Source organism: Macaca thibetana, chromosome 20 (genome assembly GCF_024542745.1).
Source record: "Macaca thibetana thibetana isolate TM-01 chromosome 20, ASM2454274v1, whole genome shotgun sequence".
Taxonomy (NCBI): Eukaryota; Metazoa; Chordata; class Mammalia; order Primates; family Cercopithecidae; genus Macaca; species Macaca thibetana.
In genome coordinates this window covers 58,666,777-58,679,512 of record NC_065597.1, presented here as the reverse complement: position 1 = coordinate 58,679,512, position 12,736 = coordinate 58,666,777, and the positions used below count along the sequence as shown (strand labels likewise).

At 47.3% G+C, this 12,736-nt stretch overlaps 1 protein-coding gene across 1 annotated transcript in view; it reads left to right on the top strand.

Annotated features, from left to right (window-relative positions):
• The window catches only part of XYLT1 (xylosyltransferase 1), a 369,876-nt gene that overhangs the window by 302,153 nt on the left and 54,987 nt on the right, over nt 1-12,736 (top strand). The window contains exon 6 of the mRNA XM_050774856.1: nt 12,031-12,111. Coding sequence (XP_050630813.1) covers nt 12,031-12,111 — 81 coding nt within the window. The remainder of the gene's footprint in view (nt 1-12,030; nt 12,112-12,736) is intronic.

Below are 12,736 nucleotides of genomic sequence, written 5' to 3'. Positions count from 1 at the left end.
GGTTCCTACATGGCCCCTGGGTGCTGATTCTTGTCAATTACCTTTCCATTACAGCTGTCTAAAGGAAGGGCTGGTGTGTTAAGAGTTCTCATTGATGGAACTTCAGATAAACTGCCTCTTAGAAAGGCGTGTGTATGTTTAAAATGAAAAATGTGTTTCTTACAAATGTCCTGTGAAAGTACTGAGGCTTTGTGAAATGGTTTGCCGGTCCATTCAAATGCAATGAGTGTGTTTTAATGCCACATCATTTTTGTCAGTATAAAAAGGTAAATCCAATTAAAACTGATTGGGTTGTATCATCCAAGTCATTCTCCAGTTTGCCGCCTGCCTTTTTAGAAGGAGGTACTGTCCCCTGGTGTCCCCAGCATACTTTTTGTAGCCTCCCCTGAATGCCCATGTTTCAATTCACCTGCTGTCTCACTTCATATCACAGGGACCTACCTATATGTCTGCCTCCCCCAGTGTTCTTTGCGTTCCTTGAGGACAGGTGCCCCAACCATCTTACCCACTCCTGTCCCAGGCGTTTGTCACAGGGCCTGACCTATTGAAGAAGTGGATGTCATATTTTTCCCAGGGGACCAAACAGTGCTTGCAAAGTCTTAAGAGTTATAAAAGAACACAGAACATTTAAAAAACTTCAAGTAATTCCAAAGATTGAGTAGGCAGTGCCAGGTCACAGACAACCTTGCATGCCTTGTGAAGGGATGAGGACATTGTTCTACAGATGATGGAGAGCCGCTGAAGGTATTGAGTCAAAGGGTGACATGGTCAGAGTCATGTTTTAGGAAGATTCTGCAGCTGCTTCCTGGAGGATGGGGTAGAGAGGAGCCTGGAGGCCAGGCCAGCATTTTATCCATTTCTCTTTTCCTCAGTTGTTCATGGTGGCTGGAATTATGCCTATGGAATGCAAGAAAAAATATACTTTTTAGCATTTTTCATACCTTTTCCCCCATATCTTAGCAAAATAAGTCTCTCTGTAAATTTAAAAAGAAAAAAAAATAACGTCAACTTTCATTTTAGATTCAGGGGGTACGTGTACAGGTTTGCTCCAGGGTTATACTGTGTGATGCTGAGGTTTGGGGTATGAAGGCCCCCATTACCCAGGTAAGTGAGCATTCTACCCACATAGGTTATTTTTCAGTCTTTGCCCTCCTCCTCTCCCTTCTCTAGTCGTCCCCCGTGTTTGTTCCCATTTTCATGTCCATGAGAACCCAATTTTTAGCTCCCACTTATAAGTGAGAATATGTGGTATTTAGCTTTCTGTTCTTCTGTTAATTCACTTAGGACAGTGGCCTCCATTTGCATCCCTGTAGCAGCAAAGGACATGATTTTGTTCTTTTGATGGCTGTACAGTGTTCCATGGTGTATGTATACCGCATCTTCCTTATTCAATTCACCATTGACGGGCACCTAGATCGATCCCACGTCTTTAGTATTGTTAATAGTGCTTTAGTGAACATACAAGTGCATGTTCTTTGACTACATTTGAATCAGGGATTTGCCCTTTTTACAGTTCTTTTGTTCTTGTCTCTTCTTCGGTAAGTCCTGAACTTGGCCTTTATTCACTGTTGCTCTCCAATCCTGGACTTCCCTGATTGTTCCAGTAGGTGAGAAGATGTTGTCAATAAGGTCCTTGCATAAACTCTCTGGAGTGTGGAGGAGAGAGCAGTGGCAGTGTCTCCTCCCCTAAATAAGCCCTGGGGAAGGATGGGTTAGAATCCATTCACAAGATGTAAGGATGGGTTAGAATCCATTCACGAGATGGAAGTGAGAGGTGACAATGTGTTAGCAGCCCTCACTCTCAGCGCCTCCTCGGCCTCGGCATCCCCTCTGGCTGTGCTTGAGGAGCCCTTCAGCCCGCCACGGCCGTGGGAGCCCCTCTCTGGGCTGGCTGAGGCCGGAGCTGCCTCCCTCTGCTTGCAGGGAGGTGTGGAGGGAGAGGCGGGGGCGGAAACCCGGACCGAGAGCCGTGCTCGCGGGCCAGTGCGAATTCCGGCAGGCGCTGACTGCCCAGGGTAGTGAGGGGCTTTGCACCCGGGCAAGCAGCTGCGGAGGTTGCACCGGGTCCCCCGCAGTGCTGGCCCGCCGGCGCTGCACTCAAATTCTCGCTGGGCCTTAGCTGCCTTCCGGCAGGGGCAGGGCTCGGGACCTGCAGCCCGCCATGTTTGAGCTCCTCCCCCTGCGGTGGGCTCCCGCGCGGCCTGAGCCTCCCGGACGGGCGCAGCTGCCTGCTCGGTGGCACCTGGTCCCACCAACAGCCCAAGGGCTGAGGCGTGCAGGCACCGCTCGGGACTGGCGGGCAGCTCCGCCTGCAGCCCAGGTGCAGGATCCACTGAGTGAAGCCAGCTGGGCTCCTGAACCAGATGGGGACTTGGAGAACTTTTAGATCTAACAGGAGGATTTTATGTGTACCAGTCAGCACTCTGTATCTAGCTAACCTAGTGGAGACTTGGAGGACTAGCACTCTGTGACTCTGTGTCTAGCTCAAGGATTGTAAATGGACCAATCAGCACTCTGTGTCTAGTTCAGGGTTTGTGAATACACCAATTGGTACTCTGTATCTGGCTAACTGTATCTAGCTAACTAGCACTCTGTGACTCTGTCTAGCTCAAAGATTGTAAACGCACCAATCAGAACTCTGTCAAAACGGACCAATCAGCTCTCTGTAAAATAGACCAATCAGCAGGACGTGGGTGGGGTCAGATAAGGGAATAAAAGCAGGCTGTTGGAGCTAGCCAGCAGCAACTGCCTCGGGTCCCTTTCATTCTGTGGAAGGTTTGTTCTTTCGCTCATTGCAATAAATTTTGCTGCTGCTGACTCTTTGGGTCCACACTGCCTTTATGAGCTGTAACACCGCCAAGGTCTGCAGCTTCACTCCTGAAGCCAATGAGACCACGAAGGCACCGGGAAGAAGGAACAATTCCAGACGCTGCCTTTAAGAGCTGTAACACTCACCACGAAGGTCTGCAGCTTCACTCCTGACCACGAACCCACCAGAAGGAAAAAGCTCCAGACACATCTGAACGTCTGAAGGGACAAATTCCAGACACACCATCTTTAAGAACTGTAACACTCACCACGAGGGTCCATGGCTTCATTCTTGAAGTCAGCGAGACCAAGAACCTAGCAATTCCGGACACAGAAGGATGGGTTAGAATCCATTCACAAGATGAAAGGGTGGGTTAGAATCCATTCACGAGATGGAAGGATGGGTTAGAATCCTTTCACGAGATGGAAGGGTGGGTTAGAATCCATTCACGAGATGGAAGGATGGGTTAGAATCCATTCACGAGATGGAAGGGTGAGTTAGAATCCATTCACGAGATGGAAGGATGGGTTAGAATCCATTCACGAGATGGAAGGGTGAGTTAGAATCCATTCACGAGATTGAAGAGTGGGTTAGAATCCATTCACGAGATGGAAGGGTGGGTTAGAATCCATTCACGAGATGGAAGGGTGGGTTAGAATCCATTCACGAGATGGCAGGGTGAGTTAGAATCCATTCATGAGATGGAAGGCAGGGAGAGGAGGAAACTTGGTGGACTTCGGATTTTACAGGAGCACAGGAAAAATACACACACCCTGGACAGAGGTTCTACCTGTGTCAACTCCTGTTGTGTAACTTACACTCAACGAAAGTCCCCTGGAAGGGAAGTAGGAGGCTTCAGAAGGCAGCTGCAGTTTCCTGTTTGTTTCCGGCCTCTGTGTCTACAGAAATGGATCACATTCCTGAAGCTTATTCACCACGGGGAAAGCGGGATTGATAAGAACTCAGGCTCTGGCCCTTGGGCACTGAGGTCTGCATCTCCCCTCCACCACTCGTAAGACCTGGCACAAGCCGTGAAAGCTCTTCCAGTCCTAGTTTGTTCATCCGCAAATGAGTACCTCCTGGATGGGTTATTGTAAAATTGAAGGACTAGCACTTAATACTTGATGAGCAACAAAGGGAAATCTTTCTGCAGTTGTTATTATGAAGCATTTTCTCATGAGTACCCTGACTCTGGGATTTCTTCCCCGATATCACCCCCAGTTCATTGGGCGAAGACATAGGAAGGGGCATTCCTGGCAGAGGGTGTGGAATGGACAGAGATGTGGATACAGAAGTGGATGATAGGCCAGGCACAAGGCCTCATGCCTGTGGTCCCAGCACTTAGGACGCCGAGGCGGGGGGATCACCTGAGGTCAGGACCAGCCTGGCCGACATGGCAAAAACGCATCTCTACTAGAAATACCAAAAAAAAAAAAAAAAAGAATAGCTGGGCATTGTGGTGCATGCCTATAATCCCAGCTACTCAGGAGACTGATGCCGGAGAATCTCTTGAACCCAGGAAGCGGAGGTTACTGTAAGCGGAGATTGTGCCACTGCACTCCAACGTGGGTAATAGAGCGAGACTCTACCTCAAAAAAAAAAAAAAAAAGAAAAAACGTGAATGATGGACTGAGCCTTTCCTATAGATTAGGTGCTGTCTGTGCTGAGCATAGTAGCCACAGAGATGAACCCTGCATACCGGGCCTCCACTTGGGCATGCATTAAGCAGTGAATATTTACTGAGCATCTCAGTAAATGTGTCAGGTCCTGGAGAAAAAGAATGGAATTGGACTCAATGCTTGCTCATCCCAGGACTACAGCCATGGTCCTGAAAAGCACTGTCTGAGGTGCTGCCCCATAGTCCAGATGCTGGGTCTGTTGGCAGACAGATGGGCACCAGCTGTAGCAGCTGCTCCAGGCACAGTAGAGGATGGTTCTGCTCCCACCTCGTTGCTTGACAGAAGGTCCTTTCCACTTCCATGTGAGCCTCCTTTGTTTTCCAGGGTCCACTGGTGGTTGGTCCTTTGGGGAACCCATAAGGCCCCTGCGTAAGCCTACCAGCCTGCTGGAGAAGCCAAGAGCCTGCCAGCTCTGCAGGACATCCCAACTCCATCACCTATGCAATTGCCTTCTTCCTCCCCATGCTCCTGGCAGCCGCAGGCTTGATTTCTGTGCAGTGGTGTGAGTCTTGGGCATTCTCAACTCTTAGAGAAGCCTCATTCCATGTAGTTTGCTTTCTGAAATTAAAGACTTAAAAATAATCTTAGAATGAACAATTCCATATCTGGGAATTTGATCCTACAGAAACCTGTCATGCCCACATGTGAAAAGATAGTTATGCAAGGGTGTTCAATGGAGCAGTATCTGTAACGGGGAGAAAATGGAAATGACCTAAGTGTTCATCACTAGGGCATTGGCTATGCCTTTTTATTTTATTTTATTTTTTTTTAAGGTGGAGCTTCACTCTTGTCACCCAGGCTGTAGTGCAGTGGCGCAGTCTCGGCTCACTGCAACCTCCGCCTCCCAGGTTCAAGCAATTCTCGTGCCTCAGCCTCCCTATTAGCTGGGATTACAGGCGCCCACCACCATGCCTGGCGAGTTTTTTTGTATTTTTAGTAGAGATGGGGTTTCACCATGTTGGCCAGGATGGTCTCAATCTCTTGACTTCGTGATCTGCCTACCTCAGCCACCCAAGGTGCTGAGATTACAGGCATGAGCCACCACGCCTGGCCGGCTATGCCCATTCTATAAGATCCTGTGCAACTGTTAAAAGGGTGAAGTCCACCTGTATGTGCTGATGAGTCAGAAGTGGCATATGTCGTTACGCAAAAATCCATGTACATACATGTTCCCATTTATATAATAACAAATGGATACAAATATAATGACATCTACCTCTTAGGGTGGTCATGAGGATTAAGTGGGTTAATAGATGCAAATACCACATAGTAGGCACTCAAGTGTTAGATGATGATGATGATGTTGCTATTGCTGGTATTTCAGTCTTTATCTTGCTGTGATCTAAGCTTTCATAATGATTTTAAAAGCATAGGAAAGCGTTACAATAGGCCCTGCTGTGATCTTGTTTTCTATACATTGGGTTCATCATAGGAAGGTGAGCTTTTTGCCTCTGTGGAGTGGGCAGTTCTCCTGTGGTCGTGCAGCCCTCAATGGAGCCATGTGCCTGGGGTCACCAACTCATCTTCATTTGCTCAGGACCATCCAGTTTTAAAACTACAAGTCCTGTGTCATGGGAACTCCCTCAGTCCTGGGCAAACCAGGACAGTTGACCCCTTCCATGTGTGCCCCTGGCAGCCCAGTTGATTTAGGAAGTATACAGACATGTGGTCGTTAATGCTTTTAATGTGTAACGGGGAAAAAATAACATACAAGTGGTACAACAGAATGGAATATTATTCGGCCTTAGAAAGGAAAGAAATTCTAAGATATGATACAGTATGGATGAGCCTTGAGGATACGGTGCTAGTTAAATAAATCAGCCACCAAAACACAAATCCTGTACAATTCCACTTATGTCAGGTACCTAGAATGGTTTAAATAGTAGAGAGGAAGTAGAATGGGGGTTGCCAGGGGCTATAAAAAAAGAGAGAGAGATAATTGTTATTTAACAGAGAGTGTCAGTTTTGCAAGATGAAAAGAGTTCTGGAAATGGATATTGGTGATGGTTGCACAACAGTGTGAATCCATCTAGCACCAGTGAACTGTACACTGAAAACTGGTTAAGACGGTCTACAGACATACCACCCAGAACGCACCCTACCTCGTCTGATCTCAGAAAATTGATTAAGATGGCAAGACTCCAAAAAAAAAAAAAAGTACATCAAATATCATAAACATTGGTGCATAAGATGAAGCTAAAGTGGTATTTAAATTAAATATACATATAAAATAACTTAAAGATTATGGATACACTAGAAGCAGAAGTTGGGGAAACAGTTGTAGCCTATTCTCAGCTCAGATTGAAAGCGCCTCAACCCTCAACCTTCAACTTCCTCGACTTACCTGATTTCACATTCCCTCATGCAACAGCATAGTCTTTTTTTTTTTTTTTTTTTTTTTTTTTTTTTTTTGAGACGGAGTTTCGCTCTTCTTCTTCTCCAGGCTGGAGTACGGTGGCGCGATTTCGGCTCACTGCAACCTCCGCCTCTCTGGTTCAAGCAATTCTCCTGCCTCAGCCTTCCAAATAGCTGGGATTAGAGGTGCGTGCCACCACACCCAGCTAATTTTTGTATTTTTTACTAGAGACGGGGTTTCACCATGTTGGGCAGGCTGGTCTCAAACTCCTGACTGCAAATGATCCACCCACCTCGGCCTCCCAAAGTGCTGGGATTACAGCCGTGCCCGGCCTCCCCATAGTCTTTCATGTGCATTTCTGCCCCACAGTGGCTGGTTCATTGCAGTCCAGGAGGAATAATTCTAGTGTCCCCTGGACTCTGTGCACACTTGGCAGCATCAGAGGTTTGAAATCCTGAATCCTGACATTCACAAAATCCTGCATGTAACTTTGGCTTTAGTCCTGTCACCTCCACCATTGGACCGTGAGCACCTCTGGCAGGGTCCTTGACAGTATCCTGCAGTGGGGAAGGGGTTCTGGGGCATGAGTGCCAGGTGAGCACCAGGAGCCCGGAGAGGTACAGTTGGTTTTGTGTTGGGCTCCTTCCTAGTGGAAGCTGAGCAGGCTTCATCTCTTGTCACATGCCACCAGCAAACAGGCATGGCTTGCTTGCCTCTGTGTGTCCAGAGCACCTTTTCCATACAGCATGGGCTCCTGGGTGCTATGGGAACCTGAGAACTCTGCCCTCTCTTCCTTCATATCTTAATGTCCGGAGCTGTTATATAGATAAGACAGACACAGTGGTACCATGGCCCTCTGGGAGCCGGTCCCTAAGTCTGACACCAGCTGGGAAGAGGCCTTGGACATCTCTTAAACTATGCTCTGCAGAACATTCCATGGGTCTTATGCACAGAAAGCCTTCCAGGTTCAAATCAGGTTGGGTCTTTATACTGTTTTCCACAGTTCAAGGTGTCTTAAGCTTCTGATGTGCAAGATGGTAATAATAGTGCTATTATATAATAGCTGACATTTATCATGGGCTTACTGTATGCCGAGTACTATGGCACAGGTATTAGGTGTATTGTTTTTATTTAATACTCTCAACACCTAAGGCTTATTGAAATGAAAGTAATTCATTCATAGTCCAGGCTCTCCAGAAGAAACCGTGAGGAGCAGATAAAGATGGAAAGTAGAGAATTAACTACCGATAGTCATACTTGACTTAGAGCAATGCTTCTGAAACTTTAAAGGGCATGTGCATCATCTGGAATCTTGTTTAAAAACACATTTTTGCTCAATAGGTATTGGGTGAGGCCTGAAGTGTATGGCATTTCTAATAGCAGTGGGCTGCAGACCAGGCTATGAAGAGGAAGACATTATCGCACCTGTATTTTTTTTTCTTCTGCACTTGAAGTGGAATACATTCATTCATTCATTCACTCACTCATTCATTCACTATCATTTGTAGAGGCAGTCTCGTAGTAGAGAACACAAGCTGTGACATTTGTCCCTGGGTTCCAGTTCTGGTTCTGCACTTTATTAAATGGATGATTTCTCTGAGTCTTGATTGCCCGTCTGTAAAATGAGAGTGAAATTCCTGTTGTTGTTGTTGTTGTTGTTGTTGTTGTTGTTGTTGTTGTTGTGAGACAGAGTGTGACTCTTTCACCCAGGCTGCAGTGGAGTGGAGCGATCTGGGTTCACTGCAACGTCCACTTCCCAAGTTCAAGCAATTCTTCAGCCTCAGCCTCCTGAGTAGCTGGGACTACAGGTGTACCAGCCCACATCTGGCTAGTTTGTTTGTGTTTTTAGTAGAGGCGGGGTTTCACCATGTTGGCCAGGCTGGTCTCGACCTCCTGACCTCAAGTGACCCGCGCGCCTTGGCCTCCCCAACTGCTGGAATTACAGGCATGAGCTACCACACCCAGCCGAAATTTACATTTTTTAGCATCGTTGTGAATATCAAATGCAATAAAATGTGGCAAAAGTCTTTTCCCATGACCTTAGGGCATGGTGCACATTTAGTAAATGGCTGTGACTTGGGAGATTATTTTATTACTCATTTTTTTATTCATTTCCAACAAGATTCTCATGGCTCCCAGTAAGTTTGTTTTAATATTTATTTCTTACTTATTTCAGCAGAGACTTCCCAGTGACTCCAATGGTGGTAGCAATGGGCCCCAGTTATCCTCAGGAAGCAGAGGAACTGGCATAGACCAAGAGATGTGATTTCTAATCGTTTCAGCAAAAAGTAGGAGGAAATTGATGACGAGACAGATACAAAGGATGAACTATGGGAACCATTTGGCAAATGACTCCACCAGGAAAGGGAAGTGAGAAATGTGTGTGAGTGGAAGAGAGAGCGAGCGAGCGAGAAACTGGAACGGGGTAAAATGTCAACAGATCGCAAGCTGTTAATTATCTGGAGAGAACTAAATATTATGTAGGCAATTATCGACAGGCGTCTGAAAGCAACAATAGGAGAATTTGGTCCTCAGCCAACTTCCATCTCCCTTTCGAGAAGGACTGGGGGGATGGGCTTTAGCATTCAGAGCAGGCATTTCACACAGAGGGAGAGCAAGGGGCCCGGGCCCCTAGGAAGGGGGATAGGCAGGGGTCCCCCCGCCCCACCCTTCCAGACAATCCATCAGGATCCTTTGCCAAGCACACAACGCTTGGCTTTGAAAGGCGGCTTTGCCCAAAAGCTCTGGGCCTGGATACCTCAGCCCCCTCCTCATCCACCCTCCCTCCCCTAAGATGTCATCTTTTGAGACGATTTCATGTGGAAGCATTGCTAAGTAAATTCGCTAAATGCCTATTCATCCCCGTCAGATGGGGACTCGGTGAAGCGGTAAATGTGAAAATGGCCCCAGCTCACAGCCCTGAAAGGCGCTTTCTGGGGTTGCCAAATGGAACTGCAGCCGCTGACCCTGGGAGGCCTGAGGCTTCACGAGAAGGGGGCCCAGGAGCCCCGGCCCGGCCCCTTCAATCCTCCCACTAAGGGTGCCTGAGAGGCCTTATTTATTATTCCAACTGCCGGGGACTCATTCAGAGGTTAACTTGTCCCGTATTCATCAGGACAACAATAATGAACTGTCGCAGAGAGTGGTGAGGGGGCTGGTAAATAAGAGCTGTTAAAACGCAGAGTTAGAATGGGGCCTCTTTATGGTTTGGAGAGAAACATTGCCTAAATTTTTTTTATAGGCCGATTTAGTTTCCACCTCTGCCAGCGACTTATTAAAGAGGCCCTGTCCCCACGAGTTACAGGTAACAGAGTCGGAGGCACCAGTGGACTTTACCTTGGCATGCACAATGGGGTTTAACCACGCGGGAGATGCACCATGGTACGGCCACGTGGGGTTAGCCCTTTGCGAACATCCCTGGTTTCACCTCTGTGCCCATCAGCAAGGTTTAGCTTTCCGTGTGTGCGCTGTATTCAACTCCCTGCAGACACACGGCGCTTGCCGCTGCTAGAATGGCTGGTTTTGAATTGGTGTTTATTTCAGTGATAGGATGGGACATGAGCAGCGCTCATTTTCACTGCAGCATCTCTTAACTGCTTTGTGCCCCCTCCGCTGGAATTATGAGTTGGTCAACATGAGTCATCCAATGAGAGAACAGGGGCTTGGAGTGGCGAGACTGCGGAGGTGCAGGGAAATGAAGGAGGAGGGTGAGCTGTAGGGGCAGCTCAGACCAAACAGTTGGGAGGCAGATAGAGCAGGTACGTGCATTGATTGTACACCTACTGTGTGCCCTTAAAATCCACCCAGTTGTCCATTCAGTATATATGCATGATGGACCTACTAGGTGCTGGGCATGTTTAATTCTCAACCTAGGTGTCTTCAGAGCAAGCTACCATTCAGTGAGGTTAAATGACATCCTTGGACACACAGCTGCTGACTCAGTCATGGAGCTGGGATCTGTCCCCAGATCTTCCTCTTTCTGCCCAAGCATTGCTTTCTAAGGCACTGTCCTGCTTCTCAAAGGTCTAGCTTCTATTATAACCCCAGAGATGTTTTTTTCTTTTTAATCTTTCTGCCCTCTTCTCTGTTCCTCCCATTTGAAACAATAGTTAACGCTTTCTTTCGAAGTAAAAATTCCGAAGCAGAGAAAGCTGGTGATAAAGGAGCTGTCACATCAGCACCATTTACCTGTTTGGGTTTATTCAGCAGAAGAGGCGACTGCGTTTCTGGCAGATGGAGACCCGTGTGACTGCCTTTTAAAACACTGTCACAGCTGTATGCGCAGGCTGATTAGCTGTGACTACACTGCTAGTGCCGAGATTGATGGCGATAAATTTGGGATAACAATGCTGGGAACGGTGTCTCTCATTTGTATTGCACTTCATATTTTTTAAAGCTGTCTCATTCAGTAGCCCATGGTTATCGAGGACTTGGTATCCATCCATTCATTGATGCATTCATTGCTCAAAGTGCATTTGAAGGAGTCAGTTTGAACACACATCACTTTGATTCATTTATTTATTCAACCAACATTAATATAGCTCCTACTGTATGCCAGTGTTGAACAAATCCAGCTGGGCTCTGTCCTCATGGAGCTTACATTCTAATGAAAACAAGGTCAATGCTTTCAAGTGGTTATACAATAGTGAATTATTATAAACAGAGTGATGTAATAAAGGTGGGGAGAGAAGGGGAGGCAGGTACTACTTTAGGTTAAGTGGTCGGAAAAGGTCTTTCTGAAGAGGTGGTCTTTGAAAGGAGACCTGACGACAAGACCAACCCAGCAATACTGGGAGAAATTTCCCAGGCAAGCAAATGCAAAGGTCCTGAGGTTGCTGTATATTTAGCTTTGGGCCGCACACTGATGACTTGCTGTTGCCAAGCCCAATGCCGTGCACTGGAGATTCCCAAACATGTAGAGCACTCCACTTGCCCTCAAAGAGTCTCCAGTATATTGGAGTATAGAGGAGAGAAATGCACAAACAGCCCCTTTTAACATAGTGTGATAAGAGTCAGTGACTGTGACATAAAAACGGCAATTTAAAGAGGATGCCTTATCAACCCGTGTGCAAGTGATCAGAGAAGGTGCTTCGAGCAGACTGACATAATCGGTGAAACTGGGTTTCTTTGACGAAGATAGTACCCACGGTCTCTGACCTGACTCTCCCCTTGGTTTGTTTCCACAGGACAAATGACCAGTTGGTGGCGTTTCTCTCCCGATACCGAGATATGAATTTCTTGAAGTCACACGGCCGGGACAATGCAAGGTAACACCTCAACCCCCTACCCCTTGTGCCAAATGGAAGCAAAAACCTGAGCGATCATTTGGGGAATTTTCTAGGCTGGTTTCATGCAACCACAGAAAAGTTGAGGGTGGGAGAAAGGCTTGGCACCAGCTGTCCTTTGCCGTGTCTGCGTGGGATCTGAAGTAGTCCCTCTTGTCAGCCAAGGACAAAGATAACCATAGATGTTTCTCATGGTGTCACAGCCCTTTTGGTCATTTGCTCTCAAGGACTTCCACGAGTCCAATGTCTCATTGCAATAACCCTTTCAGTAGGGCATCCACGGTTAATTCCCATTTTATTGATGGGAAGACTGAGGCCCATAATATAAGCAGTGTCCCCAGATTGTTCATTCAGCGAGTCATTCAGATACTTACCAAGCATGGGCATGTGCCAATCGCTGTTCTAGCCGCAAACAAGACCAAGCCCTTCCTCTCAGGGAATTGACCTTGCAGTGGAAAAGAGTGTCATAGCAGCATGGACTTGAACCCAGGGGTCCTAATCCCAGCCCCATTTCCTCCTCACTCCCTCACTGGTGCCCAACACATCAGCAGGGGTTGGAGGCACCCAGAACCCCAACCCAGATCCCTCACACCTCTCTCGCTTAAAA